Genomic DNA, 15,912 nt, shown 5'->3' on the forward strand with positions numbered 1-15,912 from the left:
GCTCTGGTAATGTAATATTGGATTAATCAGGATGATGGCTCACCGCTAAGAGAATGCATTTCTCTTATACATGAAAGCTCCCCAGTTGAATTCTGTGAGTGGACACAAACCCCGCCACAGAGTCCTAGAGCTGGTCTCAATCCTTAGATCTTGTAAAGGAAATTTGTAAAAATCTGTCCTGGAGTCACCTTAGAATAAGTGGGCAAGTGAAACTGCAAACCCCACCCTCCCTAAAGAGTGTACATATGAAAAGTGGAGTAGTAAGCATACAACAAGTGGAGCTCAATGAGAAAAAAAACTCAATTCTGTCCTGGGCCACTGTGCCACTCCCTGACCTGTCCTTTAAAACTATGACCTACAAGCCCAGAAAATGGGGTTGCAAAGTGATTAACCTGTATTTGGCTGACTTCCAGGTATTTCTTGGAAGAAGTCTACAACTTGCGATTAAAAAAATTGAAACTTTTATGTTAGCCTGCACATAAATAGGTGGTGATGGCTTTATATTGGTAGATAGTGGTTAGGTCTACTGAGAGCACAAAGGAAACCAAATATGTGAAAGCCTATGTCTAAACAGCGCCTTTCCCACTGCATAGTAGGAGCAATTCCCTGGCCTATATTAGCAGGGATCTTCACATTTGCTCAGTTTTATGGGCAAGATGTAACAGGACCAAACCTGGCACATTTAGTCCTCAGTGCAGGTTCTTCCCAGGTGGGAGCTTCTTCCCTGTGAAGTGCTATTGGGGACAGTTGTCTTCTTGTCTGGCAATCTGGGAGTTAATATTTCTAACCACAAAATACTAACTAAATTGCTATTTCTCTCATAGTGAAACACAAAATTAATGGTATGAAAGAGAGCTTCAGGTTATGTATTTACCCCTGGTTCTCTGAGTAGCATGAGCGAGTGTCTCACCAAACCACCCTCTTTGCTAGGGAAGTGAGGAAGAGGTGGGCTTGTTTTGAATTACATCTGACGCTATGTCAGCCTATTATATAGGGAGGCCTATATAACATGGGCATCATTTAGCTAACAGTAAAGGCTGTCGATCCAAATCGTGGCAAGCTGTGGCGAGTTGATCTGAGTAGGTTCTAATGGAAAAGGGGCTTATGTGTCCACATAAAGGAGGATGGGGTGGTATAAAAAACATTTACTGTGCCCCAGTGAGATTTGAACTCGCGACCCCTGGTTTACAAGACCAGTGCTCTAACCACTGAGATATAGGGCCTTTGCTGAAGTAACACCCATGGATACACTACATATAGACAATCAGACCATTGCGCAAACATGGGAGTGAACTGAACTTGGTCAGCCAGTTAAAGGAGTGCCTCTTACAAGGGTGTTTTGTAAAATGCACCTTGGCAGCAGTGGCCCTGCTCAGGGAAAAGGCTTTCGGTTAGCCACATATTCGACAACAGGCTGGTGGCAGCCCCCAACTACCAGGGATGATTAAGAATGCATCAAGACTCTTTTTAAGGGAGTTTCTGTCCAGGTGATGTGTGCAGCTGCATCCTGGGCCTCACCTAACGCATTTGCTAGGTTTTACAGGCTAGATATAAGAGCACCTAACCAGGCACATTCAGTCCTCAGTGCATGTTCTTCACAGCTGGGAGCTTCTTCCCTGTGAAGTACTACTGGGGACAGTTGTCTTCTAAACATGCATGTCTGGCAATCCGGAAGTTAGTATTTGTCCCCCTAGTGTTACACAAAATGAATGCTATGAAAGAGAACTTAAGGTTATGTCTATAACCCCGGTTCTATGAGTAGTATGAGCGAGTATTTCACCAGACCACCCTCTTTGCTAGGGAAGTGAGGAAAAGGTGGGCTTGTTTTGAATTACATCTGACGCTATGTCAGCCTATTATATAGGGAGGCCCTAGCCTCTCCTGACATGGGCGTCACTTAGCCAGCCTGTAAAGGCTCGGTGAGTGATTAGAGCATCTCATTTATGAAACTCAAAACCACCATTTTTGAAACCCGAGAGAAATGGCTACAAAAATTAACGCTGTTGTCCCCAACTCTAACAAACGGTCACAGACCAAGCAGCAGGTATACAGTCACCTCGACGTCCACCTTTGCTGTAGCATTTGTTACGCATACCAATTACGTCATGGGATGCGCAGCGCAGTTGCTATGATGACAACAACGCACTTTCTGTGGTACTTGATTGTAATGGAAAACCAGTCGTTCCAAGTTGATCTGAGTAGGTTCTAAGGGAAAAGGGACTTATGTGTCCACCTAGAGGAGGACCAAAACATTTACTAGGCCCCAGCGAGATTTGAACTCACGACCCCTGGTTTACAAGACCAGTGCTCTAACCACTGAGCTATAGGGCCTTTGCTGACATCACACCCATGGATACACTACATAAAGACAACCGGAGCATAGCTCAAGTGTAGGTGTGCACTCTGAACTTGATCAACCAGTTAAAGGAGTGCCCAGGGCTTTAGTATCCAACACTAGCTGCCTTGTGTTCAGAGACCATTCACATTGCATTGCTGGGAACCTTAATTTCACCCACACTTTACTGTGGTACGTTTATTTCCACATCCTCATATATCCCCCACACAGAAAGTATCTAAGATTTGCTTTCCAGGAGATAGCATATGAGTTTGTGGTCCTGCCTTTTGGCCTCTCACAAGGGTGTTTGTAAAATGCACCGAGGCAGCAGTGACCCTGCTCAGGGAAAAGGCTTTCGGGTAGCCACATACTTCAACAACTGACTGGTGGCAGCCCCCAACTGCCAGGGGTTGGCTTGTCACTCAAATGCTTTTATACACCCTAGCACTGTTTCGCAGAGGCAATACGAGTTATCCTAAAACTGTGCCAGATACTGCTAGGCCTGCTAGCTTCCTCTATAGTGACGATGCCACTGGACATGAGGCTTTCAGAGGTGGGTGGTCTTACAGGGACTAGACCTTCACTGTGATGGCCACCGTCATGTGAGAGTCTCCCTAGACTTTTTCCCCAAGATGGTTTCAGCCAAGAAGGTAAAAATTCTGTCCTTTAAGACAGCTCTATTGATTGTTTTAGCTTCAGCTAAGCTTGTAGGAAAAATCCACGCGCCCTCGGTGTAGATGTTGTGCATTCAGTGCTCCCCTTATAATAGGAAGGTCAGTATGCCACTCAACACCACCTTTTTCCCAAAAGTTATTGGGATATTTTCCCCTATGGAACTGCCAGCCTTTTACCCGCTGCCTTTCTCTTAAGAGGAGCAACAGCGGCTGCATACCTTGTTTCCAGTCTGTTCTCTGCGTATTCATATGGACAGAACCCAGTGTGACCAGCAGTTTGTATCTTGGGCTAAACCACATATAGGAAAGCCTGTGCCTAAAGAGCGCCTTTCCCACTGGATAGTTGGAGCAATTCCCCTGGCCTATTCTAGTAGGGGTCTTAAGCCTCCTGCTGGCCTGTGTGCACATTCCACTAAGGGTCTGGCAACCTCATGGACTCTCTTTAAGGCAGGGGTGTCCAACTCCAGGCCTCAAGGGCCGGTATCCTGCAGGTTTCAGATATCACCCTGAGTCAACACGCCTGAATCAAATGATTAGTTCATTACCAGGCCTCTGGAGAACTTCAAGACATATCGAGGAGGTAATTAAGTCATTTAAATCAGCTGTGTTACATCAAGGATACATATAAAGTCTGTAGGACACCAGCCCTTGAGGCCTGGAGTTGGACACCCCTGCTTTAAGGGATCCCAAAAGGTTGATTCTGTTCATCTGGACGTAGCGTTTTCAATGGGAGAAACGTTTCGTCACTCATCCAAGTGACTTCTTCAGTCTCAGCTGGCTGCAGGTTTCCCCAACCTTATAAACGGTACTTTGCACAATAACTGAAACCAGCCCACTGAATGAACAATGAGATGTGAGGTCAGTTCCTTGATCATTAATATGGAAATTGTCATGCCCATTGATCAACAACCACTGATCAAAGCCCACTGATCAAAAACCATTGATCATTGATTAAAGACCATTGATCAATTTACTTGTTTTGCATCGGAAACCATAGCAAAATACAGAGTGTCCCTAGCAGCCATAAGAGAGAAGGATGCCACACCGAGGATGTGGACAAGTAGGTGAAAGATTTGTCTGACATACAACTCACCCAAGCAGCGAAAATCATCCTTACAAAAAGGTTGAACTTTGCTGTGATGCTGAAACAAATCTACGAGTTGAACTGATCACAGCCACAGAAATAGAAATTTGAAACAACAATATTGTAGATGTGGAAGCAGAGCAACCAGGGATGAAAGTTTAGGCCTGTCTCAGCAATGCAAATCCCCAAGCATCCAACATCAGCATGGAGGAGAGGAAGGCACTCACATCACTTAGTAATGACAACAACATAATCATCCTTCTGGCAGACAAGGGTAGGTGCACAGTCTTGCTAAAACCAGAAAGACTATCGTGAGAAAATTTTCAAATTCAAATTTTGTCACTGTTCAGTGACAAAAATACTTATGAGCCCCTGAAACGAGACCCAGGAAGTGATTACAGGAAGAGGGTGATAGATTGTCTGAAGCAGTTAGAATAAGACAATGCTATTGACCGGACCTCATACCACAGGCTATACCCAGGGGAATCTACACCAAGTCTGTATGGTTTACCGAAGATACATAAACAAGGTGTACCTTTAAGACCAATTGTCTGTATGATCAACTCGGTCACCTATAATATCTCTAAGTTTCTGGCTTCGATCCTCAACCCATTGGTAGGCAGCTCTGAACACCACACCCAGAACACCTTGGGTTTTGTTTAAAAGGTGAGAGATGACCATCTACACTGCAGACTTCTCTCACAACTTCACCCAGTACTTCTTGCAGAAATTCGCTGACGACTCTGCAATAGTTGACCTTATCACTGATGGGGACCACAAGGGTTACAGAGAACTGAGCCAAGGCTTTGTGAACTGGTGCCAGCAGAACTACCTCCAGATCAACACTAGAAAAACCAAGGAGTTGGTGGTAGACTTCCGCAGGCACAAACATCCTCCACTGCAACCACTAAACATCCAAGGTATGGACCTGTAGACAGCTACAGGTACCTTGGTCTTCATCTAAACAATAAACTGGACTGGACTCACAATTCAAATGCTCTCTACAGAAAAGGGAAGAGCAGGCTGTACCTGCTCAGGTCTTTTGGAGTGAAGGTCCCACTCCTGAAGACCTTCTATGACTCTGTGTTTGCCTCAGCCAACTTTTACAGTGTGGTCTGCTGGGGCAACAGGTTGGCCTTCTTAGACTGGGAGATTTCCATCAGTAATGGGGGACATTTAAAAGCTAATGTGTACTGTAAACCTGTGCATACAGATCAGTATTTAAGTTCTGACTCTCATCATCCACTGGAGCACAAACTGGGTGAAATCGGGACGCTACAACATAGAGCGAATACCATCCCTACAGACACAGCAGCCACGGAAGCAGAAGACCATCAGGTCAAGAAGGCCCTGAGTAAATGTGGTTATCCCAGCTGGACATTTATCAGAAATCTCCAGGAGAGAAGGACAACTGATGCCTAAGCAAAAACTCGTAGTGATCCCCTATGTTTCAGGAGTATCAGAACTGTTGAGACGTATTTTTTCTAAATACAGAGTCTCTGTGGCTTTTAAACCCCAAAACACGCTGCACCAAAAATTGGTCCACCCCAAGGATCAGGTCCCCCGACACAAACAGAGTAATATATTATATGCTGCTAAGAGCCAGGAGGATTGCCAGGATTTATACATCGGGGAAACCAAACAATCTCTGGCAAAGCAAATGGCATAACACATAAGAGCTAACTCATCAGGCTAGGACTCCGCAGTCTATTTACACCCACAGACCAGTGGACACTCTTTCAATGATGAGGATGTACACATCCTGGACAGGTAGGAATGCTGGTTTGAGCGGAGAGTCAAGGAGGCCATTTACGTGAAAAGGGAATGACCATCTCTGAATCGAGGAGGGGACCTAATGGTACATCTTTCGCCATCTTACAATGCTGTGATTGCAGCCATTCCCCAACTCTCTGTGAATGGTACTCATGGTCATTGATCTGTGGTCTTTGATCAATGAATTGGCTTTGAACTGGTTGTTGATCAATGGGCATGACAATTTGCATATTAATGATCAAGGAACTGACCTCACAGCCCATCGTTCATTCAGTGGGCTGGTTTCAGTTATTGTGCAATCTACTATTTATAAGGTTGGGGAAACCTGAAGTCTACTGAGACTGAAAAAAATCCCTTGGATGAGTGACGAAACATTTCTCCCACTGAAAAATTAACGCTGTTGTCCCCAACTCTAACAAAAAGTCACAGACCGAGCAGCAGGTATACAGTCACCTCGACGTCCACCAGTCATTCCGAGTTGATCTGAGTAGGTTCTAAGGGAAAAGGGACTTATGTGTCCACCTAGAGGAGGACCAAAACATTTACTAGGCCCCAGCGAGATTTGAACTCACAACCCCTGGTTTACAAGACCAGTGCTCTAACCACTGAGCTATAGGGCCTTTGCTGACATCACACCCATGGATACACTACATAAAGACAACCGGAGCATAGCTCAAGTGTAGGTGTGCACTCTGAACTTGATCAACCAGTTAAAGGAGTGCCCAGGGCTTTAGTATCCAACACTAGCTGCCTTGTGTTCAGAGACCATTCACATTGCATTGCTGGGAACCTTAATTTCACCCACACTTTACTGTGGTACGTTTATTTCCACATCCTCATATATCCCCCACACAGAAAGTATCTAAGATTTGCTTTCCAGGAGATAGCATATGAGTTTGTGGTCCTGCCTTTTGGCCTCTCACAAGGGTGTTTGTAAAATGCACCGAGGCAGCAGTGACCCTGCTCAGGGAAAAGGCTTTCGGGTAGCCACATACTTCAACGACTGACTGGTGGCAGCCCCCAACTGCCTCCAGCCAATGTGGAAAAGAGCACGCTGAGACCTACTCAACGCACTACTTTCATAGGGCTCAGGTCTAGACGTCTCTGGGTGAGAGCATTTCTGTCCTCAAAGAGAACATTGGCCATACAGTCATCCCTAGCACTGTTTCGCAGAGGCAACACAAGTTATCCTCAAACAGTCCCAGAGGCTGCTAGCTTCCTCTGTAGTGACGATGCCACTGAACATGGGACTTTCAGAAGTGAGTAGGATCACAGGGACTAGACCCTCACTGTGACGGCCACCATCATGTGAGAGTCTCTCCAGACTGTTCATTTGTGCTCCACGAGTGTAAGAAACAAGATTTCCTGTCTCAGATTGTTACCATGGGGATGGTTTCAGTTGAAGACAGCTCTATTGATTGTTTTAGCTTCAGCTAAGTTTGTAGGAGAAATCCTCGCTCTTTCAGTGTAGAGGTTGTTAAATGAGTTCTCCCCAAATAGGTATGCCACAGCGGCTGCATACCTTGTTTCCAGTCTGTGCTCTGCGTGTTCATATGGACAGAACCCAGAGTTTTAGACAAAGTGACCAGCTGTTTGTATCTTGGGCTAAACCACATATGTGCCTAAAGAGCGCCTTTCCCACTGGATAGTTGGAGCAATTCCCCAGGCCTATTCTACTAGGGGTCTTAAGCCTCTTGCTGGCCTGTGTGCACATTCCACTAAGGGTCTGGCAACCTTGGTCCTGTAAAAAATATTTATTTACAGGACCAAAACATTCGCTAGGCCCCAGTGAGATTTGAACTCACGACCCCTGGTTTACAAGACCAGTGCTCTAACCACTGAGCTATAGGGCCTTTGCTGAAGTAACACCCATGGATACACTACATAAAGACAATCGGACAACAGAACAAGCATGGGTGTGAGCCCTGGACTAGATCAACCAGTTAAAGGAGCACCCCAGGCTTTGGTATCCAACATCAACTACCTGTGTTCAGAAACCATTCACATTATGTAGCTGGACAGCTTAATTTCATCAGCTCTTTACTTTACTGCCCTTTAGGCAACTCAAAGTCCAGACGAGGGCGTTCATTTCGGGACTCTCAGTCTCAGCTGCTCTTGGACATCCCTCAACGCACCCAGAGCCAGTGTAAGTGCCTGTGCACACAAACACACCTTTATTTATCAAGTACAAGTTTCTACAAAAGTTATTAAATGCTTTTCTTTTTTAGTGAGCGGTATAGACTGTGTGCCTTTGACTGACACCATGAATCAAGCCAAGCTCTACTCTTACCACCTGAGACCACATAGCGCAGGACAGGGGACACGAGGCCGGGGAAAACATTGAAAACACACACACACACACTTCATGTTCTTTGATGTTTTCTCAGCTGGCTGGTAGTCTTGCCTCTATAGAATTACTCTACGCATTGTTCACTCAGTGTGCCAAGATTTCTAAAATTAAGCCATATGACATCAGAGCCATGACCTCACAGGGTGGGGTTAAGTCTACAGAAAATGGTGTGTGTAAAAGATAACCTTTCATCCATTGTGGAAGGAACACATACACACTCCATCTCCCTCCTTCTCCGTCGCTGTCGCACACACACTGAGATAACCTTTCCTCCCGTTGTGGAGAATGAGGCAGTCTATCAACAGCCAGTCATAGAGATAGCCCACCTGCAGCCACCGAGACACACACACACACACGCGCGCACACACACACACACACGGGCACACACACACACACTAGTCTTAATGTGCTTTCCCTCTATAAATAAAAGTATTATTTGTGAACTATGCTGTTTTTGCTGTTCTTTTTTATTTGCACAGAACAATCTTTATTATGTACTTTTATAAATATATACTGGATGTTTTAAAAATGTGTTATTAAAAAAAATGTGAAAAATAAAAACTAAAACAAAAGAAAGAGTCCTCTGATTTAACTTCATTTTGCCTTTATTCTGCTTACCCACCACTCCTTTTAATACAAAGTCACTTAAGTAGCCACTGGACGACCGTTCAGTATTAACACTCACAAAACAGAATACACAGTTACCAGGGCTGTGAATAAAACAGTAAAGAAGAAAGAAAGAACAAGAATGTGGAGTACTTAAAAAAAAAGTTCTCATTGTCTTCTGTATGAAAGTGTGATCATGTGTACTTGTCACTACTGAGCCCTGCATGTTGTCATTGTGACTGTAACATGTTTGGGAGGCTAAACTGAGCAATACACCACGTACTGTTGGGCGCATCCGTTAGTATATGTCTCGAAGGCCCAGATTACCACGGTGAGCAGACGAACCGTGAGCCACGGTGACGCTGTAACAGTAGAGCAGGTCTGTCAGCCACTGCTCCCTGGTTGCACCCCGGGAGAACCTCTGAAACACACGCACAAAGTAATCAGGTGATCAATCTCCATCCGTGTCATTCAAATGCCTTCAATTGAATATGCCTGCATCTGTGTGGGCGCGTTTACCGTGAGGTGCTGGAGGATTTCTTGCAGCAGAGTGGTGTTGGCCAGCAGCTGGCTGTGGAGCGACATGTGCTGCAGCAGCATGGAGAGAATCTGTCCGAGCTGTGGCAGCTCCTCCTCGTTCAGATTGGCAACGCGCAACGACTGCAGGACAACCCGCAGCAGGCGAGGAATGCTGCTCAGTGCTGTCACGCAAGCACCCCAAATTGCTTCCCTGCAAATATCAAGCAAGGGTGTTAACACATTCAATCAAAATCAATCAGCACAGATCACTGAAAGAGTTTCAAATACACCTTTTGTGGTTGGTTTCAGTAGGTGCCTCCTGCTGCAGGGTGAGGAGCAACGACAACAGGCTGAGGCAGCACTGTGACAAGAAGCGCAACACGGGCTCAAGGGGCAGGACTGAGAGATCCAGCAGTCTGGATACAGCTCTCAGCAGCCCGGCCGCCATGCTGTCGGAAACCACCCCTAACTTGGTCTGAGACAGACAGACACACACACACAACAAAAACACCAAAAGTATAAATAAAGTAAAACAGCAATAAACAAACTTTACGTAAAAAAAAAATCAGTCTGATTTACTGCATGCTTAATAACAACAGTCTCTTACCAGGTAGTTGCAAATGCCAGTTTGTAAGATGTCAAAGCACTGAGACTTTGAGCCCAGAGTTTCCAGACAGTGGCACACTTCCTATAAATCAAACAGTTATTTTGGTTATGACCATATCCATACATGTGTCTCACTGATGCAATGATTTCAAAGTCCGAATGTGTGACTGAGGAATCTGACTGCAGATATGTAACCACACGAGCTCTAAAACAGATGCTCCGGTGTTAACAGATTTTCTGCTCTTATTTTATCTTTTTAAAAAAACAAACACCTTTTTATTTTGTTGCATTCTTCACAAATACAGGTACAAAAACAAAACAAAAACGGGAAGAAGAAAACTGATGTATGTAACTGGATTACATACATCAGTTTCTCCCAGTTTAGTGTAAATTGATCAGCCCATAATATTTGAATAAAAAGTAATTCTCTCAGTTTCTTGAATATTACTCACTATGGCAATCCATTTATTCTCAGCTGGGGGTTCAGATTTCAACATTTTACAGGTTACTGCTAAAATCCTTAATAAGTATTTATCTTTGACAGGTAAACTGCTCATAATTGTACAAAAAAGAAAAATTACTCTCTCTTCCAAATAACAGTGTGCACTGCCCTTGTTACCTCCTCCCAACTTATTTTTAAAAATAATTTAACTCCATGGTGGCCCATAAAAAAGGAAAGCATACAGAAAGAATGCAATATTCCCGATTGTCACTTGACTACCAAAGATGTGACATACAAATTACTTTTAGTTTCAGTTTCACTATTTTCACTTTCCAGATTGTCAGCAAGTGAGTGGTTTCAGGCCTAAACCACCGACATGCCACTAACTTTTTAAAAGTGAAAAATAAGTCTCAGCTTTCCGTCATTAACTTGAAATCCAAATCAAATTTCTCATTAACTTTTATCAAATTTAGGTGCGTGTGTGTGAGCCGGTGGGTGTCTGAACGGTGCACCTGTTGGCATTCTCGCCGTCATTAAAAACAATCCCATCTCATTAGCCGAACTGCAGTTGACACAGTGCGTCCTTAATGCCGCCCCCCCTTCCTTCCATCCTCACCAAGCGTCCCCCTCCGCTCCCCCTTCCTTCTACTTCCCTGTGATTGACTCAGACAGGGAGATGAGAAAGGTAGGATCTGAGACCTTAATTGAGGAGCTGAATTAGTGATTATAAGCCCCCCACTTGCTCACACACTCTTGCCCCAGGGCACAGTTACGTTAACGGTAATTTCTGTGCAGAAATGTCACTCTCCCATCATGCCATGGGCTCTCATTAGCATTTGTGCATATCCACTATGCCCGATAACCACGCATCTCCAACCTGCGCAACGCGATAAACGCTCCCCTCTCAGCCGGAGTGCAACGATAAAGCTTCCACCCTCTGAGCTCTATAGGAGAGACGGAGAGAGACCGGGGGGACCGACAGACCACAGCTGTGTCCAGAATATCAAAACAACCCCTTCATTCACCTGCAAGTCTGGGTCTCCTCCAGATTTATTTCTAATGTTAAATATAAGGGTTTCAGTGTGGGATTAAAAAGGTGAACAGTGAACACACCTCAACAATGTCCCAGTGGTGTGTGAACTGCTCCAGCGGGGTGGGGTAGAGGCTGAGAGGTGAAAGAGCGGCGGGAGGCAGGACACTGTCATCCTCTGCCTCCTGCAGGGAGGCGAGCTGTTCGGACGAGAAGCCTATGAGGGTGGAGAACAGGAAGCTGAAATAGTCCACGTGCTGCAATGCCGCTTCCTGGCTCCCAGCTGTCCAGCTGCTCAGAGGGGACCTGGAGAACATAATCAGTGATCATGTTACACAATCAAAAACCCTGAATTGTGATTTGAATCTCAGGCTTTGTAAATTTTGAAAGTTCTCACATTTCAAACACTTTAGGATTATTCATGATTTGATTTCAGTGTTCTTCTATTTTCAAGAATATTAAGAATAACAGCACACTGAAATATAATTATGAAAACTTCTTCCTTGCCCTGTGTGGGAATATAGATTTGCAACAGTGAGAAATGTGTGTGAATAACAGGGTGTTTCATAAAGCCCGGGAGACACATGCAGACCATCTTCTCAATACTCCATGACGATCCTGCATTCCAGCCTCAAAAAGAGCTCTTTGTACAACATTCGAGACACACACACACCCATACGCACACTCCATCCCATATAAACTCAGTACTCCCACCACTCAAAATTTGTATAACACTGCCCCACTGACATAAGAATAAGGTCAAACATGGCAGCACACACAAATCATCACAGACAAAGGTTAACTGGGGATGATAATAGAACAAAATATAATAAAAAAGTGGTTTAATTGTCATAAGAAAGTTGAATATCAAAAATACAGAATATTCATCTCAGTTTATGTCAACAAGCAGGTAATAGATCATAAAAGCTGTCACTGATTTGTCTGTGAAAGAACAACACTGCCATCTGATGGTGATCAGGCAGAGCGTCGTTTGTGTGTCTGTGTGCCAGCAACCATCTGCTGTCAAACACATCTGGGTTCATGTGCTTTCCAAAGCGGGTCTGAAAGCTCACCTAAGATGTATGATACGAATCAGAGAAGCGGCGAGGCCGGCAGAGATTCGTCCAGCAGTGCAGCAGCTGCTCAGATTGGCCAGAAGAGGCTGGGACATCTTGGGGAGGAAGTAGAGCAGCTGCACCATTCGCTGCTGGGACTCTGATGGTAAGAGCACCACGACCCCATCCTGTGGATCTTCACAGACAAACAGAGACGCACAAGTCACTTGTAATTATGGAGAGACAGCAATGCTGTGCACCCTGTGGGGATTTAACGAGGAGCTCTATCTGGAAAATTAGGACCAATACTTGGAAAACCAGACTATGTTGGGACCAGTAAAAGAGACAAACGAAAGACATAACTACTACAGTATTGGCTCAGATAATGCGTCTGTGTGTGTGGTGTTCTGTCCGTCTCTGACGCACATGCTGATGTCAGAAGCTCTCAGACAAAAGGAGTCTTGTGATAGTGAATTGCTGGCTCTGCGGCAGTTTCTATCAGAAACACCCGCCCCCCCCCTCCTCCCCTTCCCAACTCCCTCTGTTACACACCAGCTATCTAACTATCTGACCATTCTCTGAGCTGTTCTTATGGACGGGTTTCCAGCAATGTACAAAGTTGCCTGGGGTGGCTAACACAGCGTTATAGTGCCTCCTATGGGAACTACTCTAGCTAGAGAGTCACAGATTTTTGGAGGTCTGTATACCTTTGCTAGACCTATGCATGCAACATATGAATATAAGGAAAATGAAAGAAAAAAAAAGCTTCTACACTTCTTCTTTTAGGTTAATTTTGTGATTCCAACCTCTGATTGCAAATTAATGCATTTCTACACCTACAGTATTTTTCCCTGGTCGTGAAGTGTCTGTAACCTCAGAGTGTTCTTCCCTCAGTTTGGTCTTTTACACACACATAAGTTCAAGTGAACTAAAGTCGATCAAGAGCTGCAAGAATTTGTATTTTATAGAACAGGGTTAAACTGTAAAAATAAAAATTTGAAAGAGGAGTGAAAGAAGCCATCTATGTCCACTGTGAACGACCATCCTTGAACAGCGGTGGTGGCTTGCGACATGAACCGCTGCCACCTACAATCCAGTTTTGAGATCACTTCCCAGGCACCTTAACGCCCACTCTCATCTTGCATCAATTGATCTCAATAAGTCACATGATTGTTTCACCCGAAACCTGTGTTGATAATGACCCCACACCCTTTTCCACACCTTGGCTCATGTGATGAGACACATGCACAACAGCCTTCTTAAGGGACAACTCCCACTAGGGCTTAAATACCTCTCCACCATTTGGTCTGAGGAACAATAAATAAATAAATAAATAAATAAATAAAACACATGGAGAAACTAACAACAGGTCAGTAATATGATTTGGTATAAAAAAAAAAAGAGCCTCTCAGAGAGGCAGAGGTTCATCAACCTGGAAAAAAAAAAAACCTATGTCTACAAACTGGAAAAATTTCAGAAAAATGTTCCTCAACGTTAAATTACTACGTTTGTTTATATTGGAGGCCCGTGCTCTCAGGTGTGATTCCATCATGGAAATGATTGCACCGGCTCAGGAACACTTCCAGAAATCTTTGTCTAAGAACACAGTTCACCGTCCACAAGTGCAGGTTAAGGCTCTGTCATGCATATGTGCAGATGATCTACAAACACTGCAGTCTTTTAAGATGGACCGATCCAAAGAGGAAAAGAGTCCAGTGGTTAGATAAATTAAAAAAAAAAAAAAAATGGACACCATGTCCGTCAAAAAAAAGAGGAGAGGGATAATCTGTCTTGTTGTCAGTGCTCAGTTTAAAAGCCAGCATCTCTGATGGTATGGCAGTTTGCACATGTGGAAAGGGACAATCAACGCTGAAAGGTAAAACATATTCCCATCCAGATGATTTGGGGGCGGGGGGTGTTTCACCCCAGGATAGGCCTTACATACTTACATAAAGACACAAACAAAAAAAAGTCAAAAACTTTCGTGATCTGAAAAGATCTTTACGCGCAACAGTGATATTATTTTTCAGAAAACTGATTCAGTAGACTGTTATTTCATACCTGCTGATCTCTAATTTGGAACATAGGCTACATCCACATGTACACGGGTATTTTTGTAAAGAAAATTTTCTGTTTCCTTAACAAAACAATAAAAAAAATAAAAAATCCCATCCAAATGTGCAGTTTTGAAAAAAAAATTATCTCCATCCACATGTAAACGCTAAAAACAAAATGTTGGCCAATCAGAAGCCTGGGAGGGAAAGACTAAACAGGATTTTGTGCCCTCACAAAACCTTAAGCACTTCTGAAAAGTTTTTGTTTGTCTGGAACGGCAGATAATTTTGTGTTACTTTTCAAGTGCCTTCATCATTTCAAATGTTAATAACTAAAGACAGTATTTTGGCTGTTGTGTAGACTCACAACTTAGGAATGAACAAAATGCATACAGCATAAATTTATTTAATTTCTTTTTAAAAATTACATTTATTCAAAACCGACATTGGGATTTGGGTTGTGAGAGCATCTGTGTTAAATGTAGAGGCCACATCCGAAGTTCACTCTGATGCCTCTGTCTTTCTAAATGGAGGGACAATAACTCTGTGTATACGTAAGCATGGAAAAACTGCAAATAATAAGATTAACAGCAACACTATTTTGTCTATATAATTTATTTCATGTAAACAATAAGGTGTGCGTGAGTAAATCTCCGTTTTCCTCGTCCACACCTAAACGCAAAAACTGAGTTTTCGAAAATCTCCACCCTGCCAGGAGTTTTTTAAAATGTCCGTTTTCAGTGAACCAAAACGCCATTTACATGTGGATGAAAGGCCCAAATGCATAGAAAAATCTGTGTTTTCAAAAATATCCGTGTACGTCTGGACGTAGCCATAATCTGTGCTGGTTAGGTCTGCATCATAAGTAACCATGCCGATGTATCCTGGTAATAAGTGAACCACCTCCATAATACTGAAAACTCAGGACTAAACTTGAGGGAACCTTTAACAGTCCAAATCCTGCTTCGTTGTGCAGATCTCTGGTAGCAGGAGATGACAGATTACACACTTCAGGGGTCTCAGTTCTCAAGTATGATTGCTGCATTTGCTCCCCCACCCCAAAAAACATTTCTCAAGTGGCCCCAAACATTATGATCACTGCATTTTCATGCTCACCATACAGCGTGCAGGCATGCGTCTGCAGACTGCTGAGCAGGTCTTTGTTGCCTCGAGAAGCAGCGGCCTGGATGGAAAGGATGAGCTGCACAGACAGCATTGGGTTACGGTGGCCCAACTGGGACAACTGCACAGGAAGAGATGCCAACCAGCGAGACAGCACCTTGCTCCTTCAGAGAGAGACAAAAAGGGCATGTGAACCCAAGGCCACCACATCAAGGCCTGATGTTATTACACAACATTTACAGCTCTTACGTCTGAGCACAAG

General features: G+C 44.0%; 2 protein-coding genes and 4 non-coding genes across 8 annotated transcripts in view; 1 reads left to right on the forward strand and 5 right to left on the reverse strand.

The window, feature by feature from the left end:
- The window catches only part of invs (inversin), a 34,068-nt gene extending 25,057 nt beyond the window's left edge, over window positions 1-9,011 (forward strand). The window contains 2 exon segments of the mRNA XM_085178694.1: window positions 7,926-8,012; window positions 8,095-9,011. Coding sequence (XP_085034820.1) covers window positions 7,926-8,012; window positions 8,095-8,210 — 203 coding nt within the window. The 3' untranslated portion in view covers window positions 8,211-9,011.
- Window positions 1,150-1,223, reverse strand: trnat-ugu (transfer RNA threonine (anticodon UGU)). The gene has a single exon. It is a non-coding gene; the product is annotated as a tRNA-Thr (tRNA).
- trnat-ugu (transfer RNA threonine (anticodon UGU)) lies at window positions 2,259-2,331 on the reverse strand. Its single transcript has one exon. It is a non-coding gene; the product is annotated as a tRNA-Thr (tRNA).
- trnat-ugu (transfer RNA threonine (anticodon UGU)) lies at window positions 6,414-6,486 on the reverse strand. Its single transcript has one exon. It is a non-coding gene; the product is annotated as a tRNA-Thr (tRNA).
- Window positions 7,647-7,719, reverse strand: trnat-ugu (transfer RNA threonine (anticodon UGU)). The gene has a single exon. It is a non-coding gene; the product is annotated as a tRNA-Thr (tRNA).
- Window positions 8,804-15,912, reverse strand: part of tex10 (testis expressed 10) — a 19,986-nt gene continuing 12,877 nt past the window's right edge. For all 3 annotated transcript variants that reach the window (XM_085178696.1, XM_085178695.1, XM_085178697.1), the window contains exons 10-16: window positions 15,645-15,814; window positions 12,493-12,670; window positions 11,503-11,725; window positions 9,949-10,029; window positions 9,632-9,816; window positions 9,342-9,552; window positions 8,804-9,243 (exon numbers count right to left, since the gene is read on the reverse strand). In XM_085178696.1, the coding sequence (XP_085034822.1) occupies window positions 9,121-9,243; window positions 9,342-9,552; window positions 9,632-9,816; window positions 9,949-10,029; window positions 11,503-11,725; window positions 12,493-12,670; window positions 15,645-15,814 (1,171 nt within the window). In that variant the 3' untranslated portion in view covers window positions 8,804-9,120. The remainder of the gene's footprint in view (window positions 9,244-9,341; window positions 9,553-9,631; window positions 9,817-9,948; window positions 10,030-11,502; window positions 11,726-12,492; window positions 12,671-15,644; window positions 15,815-15,912) is intronic.

This window comes from Neolamprologus multifasciatus, chromosome 11, assembly GCF_963576455.1.
Source record: "Neolamprologus multifasciatus chromosome 11, fNeoMul1.2, whole genome shotgun sequence".
Lineage (NCBI taxonomy): Eukaryota > Metazoa > Chordata > Actinopteri > Cichliformes > Cichlidae > Neolamprologus > Neolamprologus multifasciatus.